We start from the raw sequence: 22,651 nt of genomic DNA, 5'->3' as shown, positions 1-22,651 counted from the left end.
AGCAAAGCATCCCGGTCAGTCTTACTGCTTGCTGAAGCCTGAACAGATGAATTTGCTGCTTGTTGAAGCCCATATGATACAACAGAATTAACAAAACAATAGGAATCATAGATGACACTGGGAGATATGAATGAATTGTGAGTTTCAAGTAATTGCATATGATGAATAAATATAAGAAAATAGTGATTGAGTGAATATGTCCAGCTACAATATCAAATCAAACTTTCACTAATTTGAATCAAGTGACAATAGGAGGCATTGTGGCTTTCCGAATCTTAGCTATTTTTTCCTATGGGTTCAGAGTTATTCATCCAGCATATAAAACTTGAGTGGAGTCCGTGCCCCACCCTAACCCAAAGGAAAAAGAACAATCATCTATACATGCTTGAGATCCGGTGTCTCGATGAACACTATTTTCCTTTTGAGGGCTTTGCTTCGGTCGACCTCTCAACAAAAACTGCAGTATAACTGTTAGAATAATTGGGCAGGTCCAATTGCTTAATTAATCAAATAAATTCCAAGGCGGTGGTAGTTACAAAAAGGTTAAAACCAATTTGAAAGTTGAGAGGGTCCTAACCAACTTATATGGTGAAGCTGTGCTGCACCTGTTGAGAAGTTGATAGAGGGATAACAGGATGTCACACGCGCGCGCTTGCTCGCCGAGGCGAGGCGAGGCGCGGCGACGATGTGATGTGTGGGCTGGGCGTCAGGTTTTGCAGTTTTTTGTCACGGTTGATGACTAGTAACTGAAGACTCATTCAGTGACTAGTAACTGGTAACTGACGATTCAAGTGACTAGTAACTGACGACTGCTAATGGTTGGCAGTTACCAGAAACTGCTGCATTAACCTGGACGTCCAAAGGTCTTCTGCTGCCTATAAGAGTGAGGTTGCCTCTCATTCTTTCGTGCGCGAAACACTAACCACCAGAGCTTTTGTCCACTGCTGTGCTGCACTTCTATCATCTCCGTTCCGGCGATCTGTGTGCACGGACTTCGCCGGAAGAGCAGGCCTCCGAAGCTGCACTCTTCACCAGAGACTCTGCACCCGAGGAGTAGAAGGGCGATCAAGTTTTTGGGGAGCGCGTCTGCGCGACTGCTCACTGGTCGTCCACAACTACTTCCTGGTGATGCATCTGCACTGCCTCAGTTCTGCACTGCGTCAACTCCTGAACGGCTACATCGAACAGGGTCGACTAGCAATGTCGGGTAACAGCGCAATCGGTCCCTCCGGCGTTCCCGCCTCTGGGTATTTTCTATTGAACTTTATCGTTCAAATCTTATGTTTCATAGTACCTACTGTATGCTTTATGTTCACTGCAAATACAATGATGGATCATGTTCCTGTTTACATTATCTTAATTGTCATGTTTTATTCTATATTTCGGATTAAAATGAACCGTAAATGCCTCTGATTCCAACAATAAAAACTAGGTGCCAAATCGAAGTGCGTGTTTGCAGATAACAGAAAGGATGAATATTCAGAACATGAGAGATGCAGTATACAAGTAGGTAAGGTAACAATGACATGCCTGATCTCATGGATTAAAAGAAAGACTCGCCTTCCTGGTATGTGAAGAGAATAGCAAGCCAGGAAGGATAATCCTCTCTATTGTGTCACGGTCTTGATCGGGGAGCCGTGCAAAACGGGAGGGAATAAGGGATTGCGAGGGTCAACAGACACTGAACTGGGCACTCGAGATTGGGCACGCGCAATGACGGCTGCGCCCAATCTCAAGGCTCGGAGGTAGACGAGGATCTCTCCTAATAATTCTTACTTCATTGCCTTTAATCGATACATCTCCTCTCTTTATATAGAGAGGTTTACTTGACCCCTACTAAGTAAGATAACTAGTTCTATCTCTAACTCTAACCCTAATGGAGGTCCAATAAACCCATCGTCAGCCCAACTGACCGCCCATGATAATTGCTCCATGATCGGCACAGAAGAAGTGTTCGGCGTGTCAATGAAGACAAGTCATCTTTATTCACTACTGGAAAACTGAGCATTCATCCCGAGACTCAGTACCGGTTGGAATTGAACCTGGTACTAATGTGAGCATTAGTATCGGGTCTAACCGATAGTCCCTGAGGGGCCGCCCGTGAGGCCCTTTAGTACCGGTTGGGGGCACCAATCGATACTAAAGGGTCCATATTAGTACCGGTTGGTGCCCCCAACCGATACTAATGTGCCACCCCATTAGTACCAGTTGAGGTCCCAACCCGGTACTAATGTGCCACCCTCCTTTAGTACCGGGTGGGAGCACCAACCGGTACTAATGTGGACCCTTTAGTACCGGTTGGTGCCCCTAACCGGTACTAAATGTCCTCCTATAAATCCCTCTCCTTCCTCCTGCCTGAGCCATTCACCACAGCTTGAGCTTCACCCTATCCATGGCATCATAGGGGAGGTGCTGCCGGATTGAAGACCATTGTTTGGGGATTTCACTCATTCAAGTGTTCTAAAGGTTAGAAACTTCATCCTCCCTCGATACATGGTTAGTATAGTAAGTTTTATGCTTTAGAGTAGAGTAATTTGTGATTTTTAGAATAAGGTATAAATGATAAAATTTTCATTTATATGAACCTGTTATTTAGAGCTCATATTTGTGATTTTTTTAAATATATGCACCGAAATTGTAGGAAATAATGTTAACTTGGTGGTGGGGAGGAGAACGAGGTGGCTAGAGAGAGAGAGGGAGGGAGAGAGAGGAATGGAAGCGCGCCGTGGCGGCGACAGCCAAGCGCAGGGTGCTACACGATGCAAGCGAGCTCACCTGGACGTGATGGGCCGAACGATCACGCTCGTGCATCCGTGGCGAGACGATGCTTGACATGGCCACAATCCAAGGTTTGAAATCTCGCCGCAGTTGGCTTCGTTCCGTCCCGCCGCGCACTGGGCACACTACCCTCCTCCTAGTTGGCTAGTAGTGTAGGTCAACACCTAGTACTACCGTTGCAAGAGGCACAAATTGTTGAAAATAATGTTAACTTAGAAAAAAATTCTTGAAGTAGCTAGAATTTATATAAAATCATATTAATTCTTATAAATGTATAAAAATAAGTGAAAATTACATCATGTTAATTTAGCAACATATGCTTCTATAATGGATCCTTAAGGTCTAGCCATGTGCTATGCACATTGAAGAGTTCCGTGAGAAACATGGCTAGGCCAAGGATCCATTGCAGAAGCATATGTTGCTAATTTCCTGTGATATGTGACGTCGACATTTGAATTTGTCATAGTGTATCATATTGTTTGGGTTTGAAATTTAAATTTTTGTATTTCCATCTAAACTGTCAGCAACATTTCAGTTAATGGTATTTATTTCATATTTTTTATGTTTTATTTATAATTTTATAGTTTAGTACTTTTCAAATATGAGCCAAATAAATTATGGCAAATGTGAGCGACATAAATTGTGGTACATAGAGATAATAAGATGAAATAGAGGTACGTAATTAATCATTTTTAGAATAAGCTACAATAGAGAAAATTTTCATTTGTATGTTATGTTTAAGCTAAGTAAATTGTGGGGAAAATATATAATTCGTTTATAGTTTAGTCATTTGCAAATATGAGCTAAATAAATTGTGGTACATAGAGATGACTTCTGCTGTTGGTGGTAGTGGTGATGGTGGGGGCGCTCGTTGTTCCTCTCGCGGCAAGGGGAAAACCATAGTTAGCCCTCATGATAAGTTGAAGAAAATGAGCATGTGGGAGAAAGCAATGCTTCATTATTTGCAGAGATGTCATGAAGATGCTATTTTAGTGGGTCAATAACATCCTTTTGATGGTCGTTATGCTCCACCGCTAGTCCCGGATGTTTCAGGTCCACTTAGTACTACCGTTGCAGGAGGGACAAATAAACCACAGGATGAGGTTGGGTCAGCGAAACCTTCATCTTCGCCGCCCAAGGATGGTTAAAGTCCTCCCAGATTGTACTCAGTGGATGATTTGTCGTAGTGTATCATGTTGTTTGGGTTCGAAATTTAAATTTGTGTATTTCTATCTAAACTTTCAGCAACATTTGAGTTTGTCGTAGTGTATCATGTTGTTTGGGTCTGAAATTTAATTTTTTGTATTTCTATCTAAACTTTCAGCAACATTTCAGTTTAATGGTATTTGTTTCATATTTTTTATGTTTCATTTATAATTGTATGGATGATTATAATATCTTTGGTTCGGTAATATTTTGTAGATGGATCGGCAATGGATATACAACGCCGATAAACGTTCCATGGAGTACATTAATGGTGGTTTTCTCGATTAGGTAGAATCCAACAAACCGCCGCTCGGTTTCTTTTTTTATCCATGCAGAAATTGCAAAAATGAGAAGGATTACTAATCTAGAAAGACTATTCATGCACACATATACAGTTTTGGATTCATGCCTAACTATTTTGTTTGGGCAAGCACGGGGAAAGAAGAGTTATGATGGATGATGATGATGAAGAAGAAGAAGATGGCAATATTCCTGACTGGATTCAAGGAGATGCCTTTGCAGATGCTCCAATGGGCGAGGCTGAAGAAGAGATGGGCGAGGCAAAAGGTCCTATCGATAATCTAGGTTAGATGTTTCGAGATGGAAAGGAAGACTAAGAGAATGTGAAGGAGTAAAAAAAGTTCGAGCGTATGTTAGATGATCATAAGAAATTGTTGTACCCAGATTGCAAACAGGGGCACAAAAAGTTGGGTATCACACTGGAAATGTGCAATGGAAGCCAAAAAAATAGAGTTTCTGACAAGAGTTTTGATGAGTTAATGGAAATCATAAAGAACATGCTTCCCGAGGGGGAACGAATTGCCGTACTCAATGTACGAAGCAAAAAAGGTTGTTTGCCCTCTGAGTTTGGAGGTATAAAAGATACATGTATGTACTAATGACTGTATCCTCTATCGCGGTGAGGAATACAAGAAATTGGAGGCTTGTCCTGTGTGCCAAGCGCTGCATTATAAGATCAGGCGAGATGACCCTGGTGACGTTGAGGGGCAGGCCATCAAGAAGAAAGTTCCTACGAAGGTAATGTGGTATTTCCCTATAATACCACGGTTGAAGCGTTTGTTTAGAAAATAGGCACAATAAAGTTGATGCATTGGCACAAAGAAAAACATAAGCAAGATGAAATGATCAGACACCCCGCTGATGGGTCCCAGTGAAGAATAGTTGATAGAGAATTTCCCAAGTTTGAAAAGTATGCAAGTTTTTAAGTACATATGGATTCAATCCATTCAGAGAGTTCAGTAGTGGTCATAACACTTGGCTTGTGACCTTAGGTATGTTCAACCTTCCGCTCTGGATGTGCATGAAGCGGAAGTTCATTATGATGCCGATAATTATCCAAGGCCCAAAACAACCGGGCAACGACATTGATGTTTACCTAATACCGTCGGTTGATGAACTTTTATTGTTATGGAAGGAAGAAGGTGTACGTGTGTGGGATGAGGATAAAAAGGAGACTTTTAATCTACTAGCATTGTTGTTCGTAACCATCAATGATTGGCTGTCGCTTGGTAATCTATCCGGACAATCAAACAAGGGATTTCAAGTTTGCACGCACTGTTTAGATGATACTTGTAGCATGTATTTGAAATACTGTAGAAAGGTCATGTATACAGGCCATCGTCGATTTCTTCCTGCTAAGTACCCGTTAAGAAAGAAAGGGAAGCATTTTGAAGAGGAGAAAGAAAAACGTATTAAGCCCATTCACCATAATGGTGAACGTGTATTTTCTATGATAAAGGATGTGAGGGTAGTCTTTGGCAAGAGCTCTGGTAGCCAATCTATTTCGAACAATGAGGACGGACATGCACCCATGTGGAAAAAGAAGTCTATATTTTGGGAGCTACCTTATTGGGAAGTCCTTCAGGTCCGTAATGCAATTGATGTGATGCACCTAATAGAAAATCTTTGCGTGAACATGCTTGGCTTGCTGGGTATATATGGAAAGGCAAAGGATACAATTGAAGCACGTCGGGACCTGAAACGCATGAAACAATGAGATCGCCTACGTTCGGAAAAAGGGAGATGATGGACATTACTTGCATCATGCCCGTTACACTCTTAGCAAAGAAGAGAAGGAAATCATGTTTCAATGCTTGAATAGTATCAAGGTCCCATCGGGCTACTCTTCGAATATACAGGTAATAATAAATTTTAAAGAGAAGAAATTTATAAATCTAAAGGCCCATGACTGCCATGTCCTGATGATACAATTGTTGCCTGTTGCACTGCGGGGTATTCTACTAGAGAATGTGAGAATGACAATCGTGAACCTATGTGCATTCCTCAACATGATTTCTCAGAAGGCAATCCATCCAAAAAATCTACTAAAGCTGCAGAATGATGTGGTGCAATGCCTGGTCAAGTTTGAGATGGTCTTTCCACCTTCCTTCTTTAATATCATGTCCACCTTCTAGTCCACTTTGTTGAAGAGATTTTTGTTCTCGCTCCTATATTTCTACATAATATGTTCACTTTCGAGAGGTTTATGGCAGTTCTAAAGAATTATGTTCATAACCGTGCCCGTCCGGAAGGAAGCATTGCAAAGGGATATGGAACAGAGGAGGTCATTGAGTTTTGTGTTGACTTTATTGACGACCTGAATTCGATTGGAGTCCCTGTATCACACCATGAGGGGAGACTGAAGGGAAAAAGCACACTAGGGAGGAAAGCTCAGATGGACATCGATGAGGATACATTTCGTAAAGCACACTTCAGGGTCCTGCAACAATCATCCCTGATCGCTCCATATATGGAGGAGCACAGGGCTATTGTACGGTCCTTAAACCAAGTAAATGTTGAAGCCTGGATTACACGTCATCACATTGACACTTTCGCCTCTTGGTTGCGGCGACGACTGATGGGTGATGACACGATTGAAGAATAACTAGCATGGTTGGCTAGGGGTCCATCTATCTCAGTATCGACATTCCAAGGATACGAAATAAATGGGTACAAATTTTACACCAGAACCTAAGACCAAAAGAGCACAAACTAAAATAGTGGTGTCCGTATAGACGCAATAGACAACAATGGAAAAAAAAGACAAATACTATGGTGTCATTGAGAAGATATGGGAACTCGACTATGGACCTTTGAAAATCCCTCTGTTTTGGTGCCAATGGGTGAACTTACTGGAGGAGGTGTAACGATAGACAACTATGTGATGACAATAGTGGACCTCAACAAGATTAGATACAAAGACGAACCATTCGTCCTAGCCTATGAGGTGACTCAAGTTTTCTACGTGAAGGACATATCAAGCAAACCAATAAGGAAGGGTGCTAATAAGTCAGATGACCAGCCAAAGCGCCACATAGTTCTTCCAGGGAAAAGAAAAATCGTTGAAGTTGAGGACAAGACTGACATTTCAGAAGATTATGATCAGTTTGATGATCTTTCTCCATTTTCAGTTGAGGTTGACCCAAGCATCCTATTAGCCAAAGAGGACGCTCCATACTTACGCCGCGATCGCAACCAAGGGACGTTCGTCAAGTAAAGGGTTATTAAGATCCATTAGATGACGTTGTGTAATGTATTTGAACCATTATGTTACGTTTTTTAATAACGCATTGTAATGATATGTCATGTATCCGTTAGGTTTATTAACAATACTATTTGTAAAAATCTCACCCTATTAAACAAGAACTGATTTTTGCATGGTTAAAATATTAATTATTTTAATTTTTTTAACACCATTAAATATTAAACAATCAATTTACGTACAATTAAACAACTACATAATTAAGTCATGGTAAACATGTTAATAATAGTAAATGCACTATTCTTCTAAAATTTTGCATGGTCAAAATATCTATTTTTTTCAAATTTTAAAGTTAACATAAGTATTATGACCATTATAACCTATTACTAAGTTAAAATTAATAACTTTACCATGTTTGATATTTGACCGCATTAGATATTTTTATAGTGTATATCTAATAAACATGAAGCTACCAAATTATTTTTCCAATTTTTATTAATGTTATTTGATTTACTAGGTAATAAATTAACACAATAGCAATTGTAAAAGAAAGAAAAATAAAAGGATGTTTTGGCGGGAATTAAAACCGGAGTATGCAACCCCTTTAGTACTGGGTAGGGGCAACACCCGATACTAAAGGGGTCCTTTTCATTTCCTGCACGTGAAGGTACCTTTAGTACCTGGTGGGGGAAACACCCGGTACTAAAGGGGAGGCCTTTAGTATGGGGTGTTTCCACCATCCGGTACTAAAGGGCCTTAAGTACTGGGTCCCCTTTTTGCCCGGTAGGGGAGAGGGGGTTTAGTGGCCGGCCCTTCTTCTCCCCAAACACTTAGCGCATTTTCACATACTTATTCCCACCCAATCCGCCACCGCCGCCTCGGAGCTCCGCGCCAAGTCCGCCGCTGACGTGCTCCCCGTCGCCATCACCATCCCGCCTCGTCGCCTCCTCGTCTTCGCCACCCTACTGTCGCCCCCGTTGCCCCATCGCCACCCCCTCTGTCGCTGCCACTCGACCCTCGTCACTGCCTCGGACCGGTCGCCGCCGTCCTCGTGCCATCCCTATCCCATCGCCGGGCGCCCGGCCCGGCATCGTCGCCCCCCCAGTCATCCACCGACACTGCAGCCGCTCGAACCTCATCGCCGCCACCCACGTGCCATCCCCGACCCATCTCTGCGCACCCAACCCGGCGCCAGCGCCACCCCCCTGTCGCTGCCGCTCGCTGCCCGACCCCATCGCCCGCCGCAACCGCCGCCGCGCCTGGCCCCTCCGCCACCCCCATCGTTCCCTACCGTACAGCCCCATCCCTCGACGCGTGCGACTCGACGTGCAGCTGGCTGCGGGATCGGTTTCTTGCCGCTGACGTAAGCCCGCGGCCGGCCGCGACGTCATATTTTTTTTTAAAAAATTCTGCTGCAATAGAAATTGTAGGAAATTATCTAGAAATTGTAGAAAATTATATAAAAATTGTAGGAAATTTGTATAAGTGTTGGAAATTATGTTAATTTAGAAAAAAAATCATGTCAATATATAACTCGAAAAAAATAATATAATTATGCCATATTTGATTTTTATTTCTACAGTATTAGAAAATAGCTAGAAATTGTAGGAAAAATTATTTAATTAGTGAGAAAATGTAGAAAAATTCTTGGAGTAGCTAGAAATTATAGAAAATCCAGTTAATTCTTAAAAATTTAATAAGTGAAAATTACTTTGATACTTGTAGAAATTAGCAAATAATTTTATGATGTTGTCATTTACTGTAACAAAATTCATCAAATGTGCAATTCACTCTAAATATTTTTGTAGTCAATTATTGTATATGTGTTTCAGTCTTTTTTTATTGGCATTTTCTAGCAATTCACTGTAAATATTGTTGGTAGTCATTTATTCTAACAAAATTGTATAAGTTCTAGTCATTCTTAGAATAAATCCTACTATTTCTTAGAATAATTCCTTTTATATTATATTAGTCGTTTATATTGTAACAAATTGTATAAGTGTAGTCATTTATTGTTACCAAATGTATAAATATTTGCAATTGTATAAGTGTTTCATTATTTTTGAAAATGTATAAGTATTAGTCATTCATTTTGGTAGTCATTTATTCTAACAAAATTGTGTAAGTTCTAGTCATTCTTGGATTAAATCCTACTATTTCTTAGAATAATTCCTTTTATATTATACTAATTACAATGGCACGATCAGAGAACGACCAAGCCCGAATGGCCGAGGAATACATAATGTAGTTGATTGCTGAAGGTGGCACAAACGATCAACCAAACGAAGAGATCGATCACAGCCAAACTGACATCTACCTCAACATGTGTGGTGATGGCAACGAGGAGCAACCAATTGCCAAGGAAGGCAATGAGGAGCAACAAATTGCCGAGGGAGGCAATGATGGGCAACAAGGCAAGGTATAGCAATTATTATATGTAAACATTATTTGAATTCTCTACTTATCAAGATTATTGGCAATTAATAGTTCTTTCGTTTTTCAGCCATCTGGATCGAGCATCTGGAAACATGGCAAGAAGAAGAAGTTAGAGGGCCGTATCATCGTCACGGAAATTGCTGAAGATGGTGAACCAATTGCTCCTAGGAATGCTAAGACTAAATTGCTGAACCAAATTGGGTTTCTTGTCAGAGAAAACATCCCAATAAGCTTTCAGAATTGGAAAAGCCCTGAAATCAATGACAGCGTCGCTTCCACAAGCACGGTCCCCATAAGCACAATACCTTACCGAGAGAAGCAAATGTTATGGGAACAATTAAAAGAAAACTTCACGTTTGGAGGTGTAGATGAAGACAAAGTGAAAGAATAGGGCTTCAAGAAGGGTGCAATTGCTTTTCAGATGTACAAGAAAAACCTAAACAAAGAGTACATAAAGAAGAGGCTTACACCTGATTTCACGAAGCGCTCGAAGTTAAGAGATCACTGGGATTCCTTTGTACAGTTCAAGCAGTTGGAAAAGAGCGCTAAGACGACTCAAACCAACACCGACAATGCTCATAAGAAGAAGTACTTTCATCATCTTGGGACAGGAGATTACAAGTCGGGGATCAAGAAATGGCAGAGGATGGAAGATGACATAATTGCTAGGGGAATAGTACCATAGACTCTTGAATGGTCAGAGCAAGCAAAGAATCCCAAAGATGGATCATTTGTGTTCAGCAAAGAATTCAGAGAAGCGGCTATGAGGCTTGTTGACTTAATAAAGGCAACAATCAATGGATCTTGGTAATCCTGAACACCCTGGATGTTGCCGATGCAAAGGATTAATTCTGTGGAAGTTTGCCTTTTGTGAGCACATTGATTCATACAGAAGTCGCCAAAGAAGTAGGGCCGAACACACACGACAGCTGCAAGAGTTGCAAGAACAAGTAGCTTTGACAGAGGCAAGAATGGAGGAAGCAATCGACCGGCGTGTGGCGCTAGCTCTTAGCAAACAAGCCAGTGAACATGTAGCTGCGGCAGCATCAGGGGCACATGTCGACGTAAGCACCTCGCAGCGTCGAAGCAGTGTCACTTCCACAGAAGCCCCAGGTGGAGGACCTTCTGACATACTTGAGGATAACCAACGCCACCCCATGGACGACATCACTGGGAGAGCCCCTTGTGAGCTTGTTACTCCCATGAAAAACAAGCTCATCGTGGTGGCTTATGGTGTGGCTGAGTAACCGACGCAAGGCCAAACACTTCATGGTGTGGAGATTCCAGCTCGTGGTTAAGCTAAAGTTGGGGTGGACCGAGTGGTCAACGGTTGGGATGACCTGAAACTGGAGATCCCTGGAGGTGACGGGAAAAGAATCTAGGAGAAGCCATCCATGGTTGGATTCTATGGCCCAAGTGCTACATAAGGATTACGCAGCCAAATCCCCCGACCTTAGGATCATCTCCTAAAGGCTCAAGGGCAATATCACCTATGCCATTTGCCATGGCACCCTCTCCACTACCAGACAGGGATCCTAGCATGAGTCCACCTCCCCCTGCTATAAGCATGGCTACACGGCAAAAGACGCCTTCAGTTCCGCATACTACGGCTACGAAGAAGCAAAAAAAGCAGAAGGAGAAGCAACCACCGCCCAAGTATCCATATGATATGATAGATGACGAACTCCGCGCAATAGTGGATGCTGAGGTAAAAGCTTTCTTTGCAAGGGAGAATCCAAAGGAAGATCCACTGGTTAATAAGGGTAAAATTGGGGCTTTCATCAGAAGCATGGAGGCAGAGCGAAGGAAACAGCCAGAGAAACCACCTCTATTTGACTACGACAGACAAATAACAAAGGCTTCTAAGAAGAGGAAGAAAAGTGGGTCAAGTATTCCACAACTCGGAACCCAATCCAACCAATTGGTTACCCCGCTCCAGGTGATTTCTGAGTTTGATAAGAACCTGCAATTCGCTAAAGATACAAATCTCACCGCAGCTCAACTTCGAGGGGAGGATCACATCCCAAAGCATCCTGGATCTGCTAAATGGAAATATGAGTATGGGAAACAGCTTGTGTGGCCGTAGTTGGTGGACCGTCTCCCAATGAAGATGTACAAGTTGCACCAATGTTACATGGAGGCTTCAGCCGATGGTTTTTTGTGCTCAAAGTTCGCATTGGTGATCAAGATTATTTCCATGGGGAAGACATCATAAATGTGCCACTGGAAGAACTGTATTACCTGTACAATCAAGATGCACTTGACAAGTCACTCATCAGTTACTGGGTTCTGTAAGTCTTTAATATCCTCTAACTTCAAAATTCCTGCTCTAGTCATTGTGCGATGTCTTAACTCCTATTCAATTTTATATCATGCAGGATGGAGATTCAAACTTGTCAGAGGAAAGGATACTATGACATAGGCTTCATGGATCCCGATGTTGTAAATGAGGCAAATCTAAGAGATAAACCAAATTGGACATTGAAGAATATATATAAGTTCCTCAACAAGCAACATTACAAGAAGTACATACTACTACCGTACAACTTCAAGTGAGCGTGTTTCCCATCTCTTTCTTTTTTGAACTAGCAGTTAAACATAAGACTAACTAGTGTTAATTTGGCTATACAGATTCCACTGGATACTCATTGTTATCGTGCCTGATATGAGCTTCGTATATGTTTTTGACTCTTTGAGGAAACCAAAACAAGAATACAATGACATCATAGACGTTCTGAACAAAGCATGGGTTCAATTTCGTCGAAATCACATTGGTGAATTCAAAGAGGAACTTTATTTGAAGATTGATTGCCCAGTATGTGTTGAATTTTCACATCTCATGACACTTCCTTTAACACAACAAATATTTCATAACTTTTTCCCCATATATCTAGTGTTGGAGACATGAGCCGGGTAACAATTTATGCGGATATTACGTATGTGAGTTCATCCATACCTTTGTAGGTCCGAAGTGTATGAACGACCATGAGTTAACCATACGTATACAAAATTCTTAACAATAAATTAGTTCTAATTGTGCAAACCCATTGATCTACTATATATATAATAACCTTTGCCAATGATACAAATGATGTATAGTAAAGAAAGAGTCCTCGACATAGACTGCATCAGGGCAGTTCAACAACAACTATGTGGATTTCTTCTAGACGATGTAGTAAATCCAACAGGGAAGTTTCATAATGATGGATCAAATCTACATCACCGTCAGGACTCGGGTTCAGAATAGTAGATACGAAATGTTAAACTTGGAAAGTTGAGGCAATGTAATATTATTCATACATGTGTATGCACAATATGTTTGTGTGTGTGTCTATATATATATAGATATATGTAATAGTATCTCTAATATAATATTAAAGATAAATACAACTTTATATATATTAGGATTAGGGTATTAGAATTAGTATACATAAAGAAAACAAATATGAAATACGAATATAGAATAAAGAAATAGAAAATAAAATGAGAAAAGAAAAAAATAATAAGTACCGGTTATTTGAACCGGTACTAAAGGTCTCCCTTTAGTGCCGAACTACTAGTACCGGTTGTGAAATCGGTACTAAAGGGGTGTTCCCAACCGGTACTAAACGTGGATTCCCTAGCAGTGATTGGTCCATATCGGTCACTGTGGCTTGCTACCTTCTTCGTACAATCAGCCGAGTGCATAATAGAAAGTGCTACATGGTTCATAAGAATCATAATGGATTTACTAGCTCCTAGCGCGGGTCAGTTTTAATTAGCGTTTCAAACAAGCAAATAAAATTGTCTGCAGCTGCAAGTCAAAATCTCTATCTGAAATGTCACATAGAGGTGGTAACAAGTTGGCCATGCTGCTGAGATCCCAAGGTGCTGATCTTCCTCTTTGAGGCTTATCTGATGATAGCCGGAGTAACAATCGAGGAAGCAGAGCAAGGCGCACCCAGCGGTGGAGTCGACCACTTGATCGATCCTGGGTAGCCCAAAAGGGTCTTTCGGGAAATGTTTGTTGAGGTTGGTGTACTCGACACACATTCTCCATTCGTTGTTTTTCTTGTGAACAAGCACAGGATTGGCGAGCCAGTCAGGATGGAAGACTTGATGAATCCCGTCGTGAGTAGCTTGGCTAGTTCTTTTTTGATGGCGTCGCATCTGTCCTGAGCGAACCGGCGTAGTCGTTGCCGTTTTGGAGTAGCTTTGGGATCAACATTGAGGGAATGCTCGATCAGTTCCTTGGGCACACCTGGCATGTTGGCCGGCTTCCAAGCGAAGATATCGTGGTTAGCCCGAAGGAAACTGACGAGCGCGAGTTCCTATTTAGGATCCAGCCCTGTTCCGATCAGGGCTGTCTTGGAAGGATCACCGGTCTGGAGGTCGATCGACTTGAAGTCTTGCTCGCTAGCGGGTTTCACCTTTGTGGAGCCCGACTTGTTTTCCTGGATCTCGAGTTCAGTTGGATGGAGCTTCTTTGAAGCTGTGAAGACTTGCTGCATGGGACTAAGAGATTGAGTCGCAGCAATTTCCACGGCTTCGGTGTCGCACTCGTAGGATCTTTGGAGATCTCCTCGTAGCGTGAGTTCGCCTTTGGGACCTAGCATCTTGAGTACCAGGAAGACATAATGTGGTATGACCATAAACTTGGCGAGTGCTGGCCGTCCGAGTATAGCGTGATAAGAAGTCTCGAAGTCGGCGACCTCGAATCTGATGTACTCAGTGCGGTAATGTTCTTTAGTTCCGAAGGTGACTGGGAGGAAAACTTGACCCAATGGTATAGCTGCGTTTCCCGGCACAATGCCGTAGAAAGGTGAATCCGTTGGAGTAAGCATGTCCGTGACGTCGAGGCACATTTTCCTTAATGTTTTGGCGAAGATAACGTTGAGACCGCTCCCGCCATCGATGAGTACTTTGGTTAACTTTGAACCTGCCACAACTAGATCCAAGACTAGTGGAAAACGGCCGGGTTCTGAGAATTTTTTCCATTGATCCTTTCTGCTGAAAGAAATTGGAACTTCCGACCATTTTAGCGGCGCGGGGTCCGTCGGCTCGATGGCCATGATCTCCCTGAGTACGAGTTTGTTGGCTCGCTTGGATGCTGTGCCATGGATGCCACCAAAAATGACGTTGACGGTTTTTGAGGCTGGTTGGAAATCGTTGTCTTCATCTTCCTCGTTGCGGGCTTTGTTTTTGCCCTTGTCTCTGTTTTTGGCGTACTCTTCAGGAGTTGGTGGTGCTGGTAGGTCTTGCATGACGCGGTGCATGCTGTAACAGTCCAATGCGGAGTGCTTGCTAGTCGGGTACCATGGGCACTGCTTTTTGAGTAGCTCCGTGAAGGTTGGTCCGTCGTCGTTTCTGCGCTGTCCCTTTTTCCCGGAGCTGGTCATGGTAGCAACAGTGTTGTCGGGCTTCCTTTTGCGATTATGATTACCTGAATAGGGATTTCAAGCATCGTTATGACAAGTTTTATCTGTGTCATTGTTGTGGGTGTTGTCGCGTCCGCGGTTACGGTGGGAACCGAACCGTTCACGTTCTTTGTCTTCTTCATCGGCCCACTATTGCACCATGAGTTTGAGTTCTTTGACATCGGCTGGCCGTCGGCGACCAAAGTCTTGGTATGTTCGTCGATCGTAGAGTCCGTTTTGGAAACACTCAATGACGTCTGCCTCGGAGATGTCTACGATGGTAGCCTTCTTTTCAAAGAATCGTCTCAGGTAGTCGCGGAGGGTCTCGCCCTCTTTCTGCTTAATTTGTTGTAAGTCAATCTTGTTTCCCGGTCTAGCCATGGAGCCGGCGAAGTTGTTGGTAAAAACCTTTGTCAAGTCTGCCCAGGAGTCGATGGACTTGGGTTTGAGTGACTCGAGCCAGGTTAGTGGTGCGGGTTCCATGCATATGGGAAAATGAATGACTTTGGTGTCGTGGTTGCCTCTGGCTGCTTGGACGGCTAGCGAGTAACAGCGGAGCCATTGAACTGGATCTTGCTTGCCATCGTACTTGGTAATGCCGGTCGGTTTGAACTTTTCGGGTAATTTTGTTTTCATTACCCGATTTGTGAAAGCGGGAAAGTGGTTGTAGCTATCGACTTCCCGTTCACGCTGACTGTTGAGGATTTCTCGCAGATCGCTGATGTTGGACTTCTCGCGGTTCTTCCGAGTAGGGCAAACACTTTTAACCGAGTTGGTGCAGCTGGCTTCACCTACATCCTTCTGTTGAGTAGGAGCTTTATGCTTGCTTGGACCTTGGCTGTGTTGCCGGGGCTGGTTGACTACATTATCATTTCGCGAGGCGTCATTTTTATTTGCAGCCCCCCTGCTTCCGTCTGTAATGCGAGGAACAGACGGGATTGGTGATTCTTTGTCAAGCAGCTTGTAAGCTTGCTCCGCGAGTTGTGCGATTAGTTCGTTGCCACGCTGCACGAGTTAAGCTGTGACTGCGTTATCCTTGTCTTGAGGCATCAGTGTCGTCAAAAGGTTGATTGAAGCGATAGCCGCGAGTGGAGTATTGTGCTCCTGAGCCTGAACTGCGTTGAAAGCCCGTTTAAGATTCGTAATAGGGATATTTGTAGCCATCAACTGTCGACGCTCAGCTCGAGTGGTATTGCGCGCCCTTCGTTGGTTATGCTGTTCGGGAGTTTCATTGTCGGCTGTAGATTCATTTTCAGAGATGTTGTCGATTTGTGCTAGTCTCCTGGGGGTTTTGTTCTGGCTAGTACTCGGATTGTTATTCTGAGTAATAACAAGTATCTCCCTGTCCGGGTAGTAGCTTCCTGAACTTGATGTAGCAATCTTTGTATAGCTTCCTTCGTGGTTGGATGTAAGTGGAACGCCTTCTTGGTACGGCAGGTTGTCTATATGGGCGACGAGGCGCGAGTCGTAGTCGCGGTTGAGAAAACATGGTCGCAATCCCGGCCAATGGACCAATCTGCCTTGTGGTGTCGAAGTTATGACCAACCCTTGGGCTGGACCGGATAACGGTATTTCTGGAGAGTAGGATGAGTCGGAGTCAACGTCCTCATCATACCCGAGTTCAACTCAGGTTCGAGCAAGAAAATCTTGATGGACTTTTGTCACGTTGCGAAGTCCGTGCGGGAACCGCTTTGAAGTCAAAACTGATTTGGATGCTGACTGGGGCCGCCGAATCCTAGGCAAGTCTGACCCTGAGTCCAGGGATCGGCTGAGCCCGACCCTATGAGGGAGTAGCTCCGCCTCGCCCGACCCCAAGTGGAACTCCACCTCGCCCGACCCCGAGGCCTGGGGTCGGCGAAGCCCGACCCTGTGGAAGGGTAGCTCCACCTTGCCCGACCTTGAGGGAGGCTCCGCCTCGCCCGATCCTGAGTGCTGGGGTTGGCGAAGCCCAACCCTTGAGCGAGACGTTGGAGTAGTCCGAGGCGAAGTCGAATCCGACGTGTAGTCAAACTTGAGCTTGTTGACTTTGAAATCTTGATTTTTTTTGGTCAGTTCTTCCGGTTTCTTCTCCTGAGTGTCGACGATCTGGCGCCGGAACGATCCCGAGCCTTCGGCGACGTAGAGCCAGGATCTGAAAACGAAGGTGGCGCCGGCTTCGATGAAGAAGACGGGCCTGATGATGACTTTCGCCATTGAGTTCACGCTGAGAAACTCGACGAGTTCCCCTACCTGGCGCGCCAGCTGTCGGTGTTTTATACCGGCAACCCGCCTATGGGGTACCCTAGGTGGTCTTTTGTGCGGTAAGGGTCGTCGAGAATCAAGGAATCAATGGTGACGCAAGGAACACGATTTAGACAGGTTCGGGCCGCTAGATCGCGTAATACCCTATGTCCTGTGTGTTGGTTTGTATTGATGCATGTTCTGGTCCTGAGGGATCTGTTTTGAGGGGGGTCCCTGCCCGGCCTTATATACCCGGGAGGGCAGGGTTACAAGTCTGAGTCTTAGTCGGGTACTATTACAGAGTTCTACTCGGTATCGTCCCGAGTAGTTTTCGATAAACATACTAGTACAAGTAGGATACGCCCATCCTTGTTCTGATCACGTCCGAGTACGTCCCTTAGTGGGCCGTTCAAGGCCTACCCGAGGGTCTGGGGAGTAGTCCCGACACAAGGGGCTCCCCAAAAAGTGGATCTTGCCCCGTGTCACCCCTGCGGCGACTCAGGCGGTGGCACCCAACAACACCAGTTGCCAGCGGCGGCACCCAACAATGCTGCCAGGAGCTCCTCCGACTGCCGTTCACGGTCCTGCCGCCACCGGAAGCCCGGCCAAAGACAAGAATGGCCGACGGCAAGGATTTCTTAGCATCCGGGGGCAACGCGGCTGCCGCTGGTCGGCTTCCTCCCTCCCCTCTTCATTGACGTCTTTTGCAGCTCGTCGTCATGGGGCCGTCGTGGCCTTGTCCACAGCATCTTCTTCCCAGCTCACGACGATGACACACGCGGGGATGGATCAACGCACACGTGAGAATCGGGTGCTCGCCGCTGCCGCCACCCAGGCATGCTGCCGGAACCACGCGGACGTGAGGAAGGTAGCTTCGGGGCGATTCGGCGCCGTCTCCGCCTGGTCCTCCTTCCCTGGCGCTTCATGGCAGCTAGCCGGTGGTCTTGGCAGCAAATCCAACTTTGTCCCGACCGTTTCCAGTGCCCCTGCAAGTTGTTTCGCTCACTCATCCATGGTGGCCCCTGTGGGTGGCGCCATACTAGGGCGCCCATCCATGGCGGTGATGATGGCCCGCTGATGGTAAGGGTGATGTCCGGCCCCGTCGGGCACTTCCGTGCATCCGTGACCCTAGGCGGTCCGCAGATCGGGAGTTGGGCTGGCAGCCGGACCAATGCTCGATGGCTCATGGTGGTACTGAGGCGACGACCGACAGTGTTTGGTGGTTTCCATGTGGGGTGCAGGTTCTCAGGTGAGCCTAGCTTGGTCCTTGACCATTTGCCAGCGACGACGGTGCTATAGGCATCCTTTTCGTTCTTAAAGGCGTTGTTGTGAGGACCTCAACCCCAGGGACATTTCCAGGTGAAAACCAAAGAATCGACTCGATAGTTCAGGTGGGGCAGCATCTAAACGTTGCTTCCCTCTTGAGGCGTCGCTTTGGAGTCCTTGGGTTGGCAGAACCATGGTGAGCTTGCATCGTTGGTGGTGCTTGGTTTGTCTTTCAGTATGCGTGGCAGGATAATCTTAACATCAATAGTTTCTAAGAAGACAACAGATGTATGGATTTTGTTGCTGTACAAGGATCAAAACAAGGTGGAAGCATGGGCATAGAAGAAGTTTGAAGTTTAGTCTTTCTAGCTTTTTTTCTTAGTCTCTTTCATTCTTGTCTTTGTGTTCCTCATTTTGAGGTTTGGAGTCTAAGTACTCATGCATCGTCTGGCTAGTTGGCTAGATTTGTTTCATTGTGGTCGTAGACATTCATTTGTGAATGTTCAAGACCGGATATTATCCTTAATTAAAAAAAGAGGTAGTAACAGGTCATGGGTCAATAGCAAAAACAACAGTTTTGTTGCTAAAAAACAAATGGAAGTATGGGACATCACTTTAAGCGTGTTGCAACAGATCATACTCCTCCTGTCCCGAACTACTATTCGTTTTTAGCTTTTCTAGATACATAGCTTTTCCTACATATACATACATCTAAATCCACAACAAAAGTTATATATCTAGAAAATCAAAATGATTAGTAATTTGAGACGAAGTGAGTAGGTCCTAATCACAAAAACAACAATTCTGCTGCTAAAATGTCAAATAAAAGTATGGGACATCGCATTTATCATGTCAATGATGGCATCACCAGAGATCAGTTTGTATTAATCCAATATCATTACTTTGGATGGTCATTATTATTTTCTACTCCCTCCTTTCCAAATTGTAGGTCATTTTAGCTTAGGTTCATAGATATTATTACACATTTAGATATAGTGTATGTCTAGATGTATAATAATATCTATGAATTTAGAGGAGCCAAAACAAACGGGAGTTGATGACACGGATTTTGGCCTTCCTCTGAGATCGGTGTAGGTAACTAACATTGTAGGACTGAAACAACGATTAAAAGAATAAAAGGAAACGAGGATTGAGTGGAAACTCTAAAACTTATCCTCAAGAACAAGGACTATATCTCCCGAAATTACCCAAACACTCGTCTCTTCTTGAAAGGCCAAATCCACGTATTCACTATGAAACTAATGCATCTAGGAGCGATCTAGAAGACGCTCAAAACAATGCGGAAGCAGAAGTGCAGAACTGCAAGAAAAAGATTTCGACTGCACGCTATTTGCCTAGCAAAAACATAAAGTAATTAAACATGGGAGACCAAGTAGACAACTGGATATGTGCCTTGGTCTAGTCTTTTTTTTTTTTGAGTAAATGTGCCTTGGTCTAGTCTTGATGTAATGAAAATTGACAAAGTTTGAGAAAGGTTTGAGCTTCGGTTCCATAGCATGTTTTATTTGATCATGGCCTCATGGGCGATCTCCTCAAAACGACTTTTGCCTCTTCTTTGTGGTAACATTTCAGTACCGCTACAAGGGACAAAAACGATGATAGTGTTTACCACCAAAGCTAGGGACTGCTATGTGTTTGGGCTCCTCCTCTTCTCATGCTGAGCTCTAATCATGGGGGTCAATTACTTACAACTACAACAGCCTATTGACAATGACGTCATGACGGCTAAGGGTAGAAGAGCTTGGAGTAGAGGAGCTCGTTCCACGTGTCCGGGAGGCCCGGGAGGCACCAGTGGACGCAGTCGGCGTACGTCTTGGGATCCGCCCGCTGCTCCGGCGTGGGCTCGCTCCACTGCCGCTTGTAGATGGAGGTGTGCGCGTCCTTTCGGTACATGGACAGCTGCGTGATGTTGAGGAACGTCAACGGCACGTCGGCGCCGTCGCCGTCGAGGATCTCCCGGATCACCCGCATCACGCTCCGCCGACCGTCCGAGCCCCAGTACCCCTCGTCCTCGATCATCGCCGTCTCGTTGTAGCAGTTGCCCCCCGGCGCGTCGCCCCAGTCCTGGCTCCTGCACGCACGCCACGCCATGTGTGTGTGAGCTCACCTGCTGGTGGCGTAAGAAACCTGCAGCTAGCCATGTGATTGTGATGGTGAAGCCGAAACCCTGATTGCTTACTTCCCGTGAGTAGGCGACATGCTGGTGAAGAAGACCCTGGTGGTGTTCAAGTCCATGTTGTCCCTCACCCACTGCAGCATGTCCCGGAACGCCATGCCGTACGCCTCCTCCGTCGACACCCAGCTCACCGCCTCCTTCGTCCTGGCGCTCTCCCACGGCCCGTCCCTGTTAATCGCCGATCGAATCGCAGAGATCATTATTATTGCAGACGTGTACACGGAGCAATTCAATGGAAGCAAGCCATGCTCACGTACAGGATCCTGAAGCGCAGGCCGGTGCACCACCAGAGGTAGGTGTTGAAGACGACGATGTCAACGCCCTTCCAGTGCCGGCCGTGGTAGCCGATGGAGCCGCGCCGCACCATGCGTTCGGAGATCCGGTGCACGGCGGCGTTGTCCGCGTTGGACTCCAGCAGGAACGGCGCCCAGTAGAACTCCACCGTCGCGTTGTCGTAGTCCCTGGCGGTGAACACCGTGTGCTGCTGGTCCGGCGACATCCAGAACGACCTGGCGCCGGCGTCGGGGATCGCCGCCTGCAGCAGGCACACCATGGACGCGAACTGCCCGCGGCCCAGCGAGTCTCCCACGAACAGCATCCGCTTGCCGCGCAGGGACTCCAGCAGCCGGGCCGCGTCGAACGCCGGCAGGGTGCAGTCGTGCGGCTGCCACCGCCACCGCTGGTACGCGGCGTCTGGCCGTCCGTGCGCCTGGCAGGTCACTTGCGGGTGGATGTAGGGGCAGTCCTCCTCCCGGTACAGCGGGTGCCCGGCGTCGTCGCGCACCCAGCTCCCCGAGAACACGTCGCACTCCTCGTCCTCGTCCTCGTCCTCGTCGTTCAGCGCGAACGCCAGCCTCCCCTGCCACCTCCTCTTCGTCTTCCTCCCATCGGCCACCTCTGATCATGTCAAGTATCGCCTCCAAGTCCAGCTCTGTTAGTGTCAACTCTTGACCGGCCATTGCCGACGGGAAGCCGTTACGGTGCATTGGGAGAAACTGTTCTGAAAGTCGTGATGCTTACCGGGTGGTGGCGCTGCTGGTTGCCCATCGCCGCCATTGTTAACGTTCCTGCTGCTGTTTGTGTTGACGTCGATGAGGTGTGACGATGCTACTTGCGTTTGCCGACCGAGGAGCTCCTTGAGGTCCTCGCCGTAAAGGAAGGAGAAGCAAAGTAGGAAGAGTGCAAGTGCCAGTAACAGCGGCGAAAAGCGCGCCTTCTTCGCGATCGACGAGCAGAGAGTGGAGCCCGAGGAGGAGCTCAGCGGTGGTGCCTTCATCTCTGATCGACCGGTGATCTCTTTGCTTGCAAACTTGAGCGTGATGTTGGTAGCAAAGATTCTGGTTGGATTATATAGAGGGCAGGATTAGTTGCCAGCATGGTGTTCTTACAGGTTGTGTTGTCGCTATCTGAATTCTGATGAGTGATAGGAAATTCAGAATGGCCCCAAGAAACAAACGGTTCGTGCTGGACGGCTTGCCCTGGAAGTATGTGAGTTGGATTTGGTCAGTGTTCGGAAGTGTCATATTCTGACCATTGGCAGCTTAGGAATATTTGGGCAGTTTTAAATAGACATACCCACCACATGTGGGCATCAAATCAAATATGTTGGCCTGTTTCATCAGTACGTGATCCTTCTTAATCTGTACTTAT

The 22,651-nt window shown here is 45.5% G+C and overlaps 1 protein-coding gene across 1 annotated transcript; it reads right to left on the bottom strand.

The window, feature by feature from the left end:
* Positions 1 to 20,300: 20,300 nt before the first annotated feature.
* Positions 20,301 to 22,401, bottom strand: LOC117847827 (probable xylan O-acetyltransferase 9). Its single transcript, XM_034729113.2, has 4 exons — positions 22,022 to 22,401; positions 21,259 to 21,898; positions 21,005 to 21,169; positions 20,301 to 20,896 (listed from the first exon to the last, which is right to left on the bottom strand). Exons 1-4 carry the CDS (start codon positions 22,275 to 22,277, stop codon positions 20,551 to 20,553), a joined length of 1,407 nt encoding a protein of 468 aa, XP_034585004.1. The 5' UTR covers positions 22,278 to 22,401; the 3' UTR covers positions 20,301 to 20,550.
* Positions 22,402 to 22,651: the final 250 nt, after the last annotated feature.

Source organism: Setaria viridis, chromosome 3, assembly GCF_005286985.2.
Source record: "Setaria viridis chromosome 3, Setaria_viridis_v4.0, whole genome shotgun sequence".
Lineage (NCBI taxonomy): Eukaryota > Viridiplantae > Streptophyta > Magnoliopsida > Poales > Poaceae > Setaria > Setaria viridis.
Note: the sequence above shows the minus strand (reverse complement) of the source record. Positions and strands in the feature narration are given on the sequence as shown.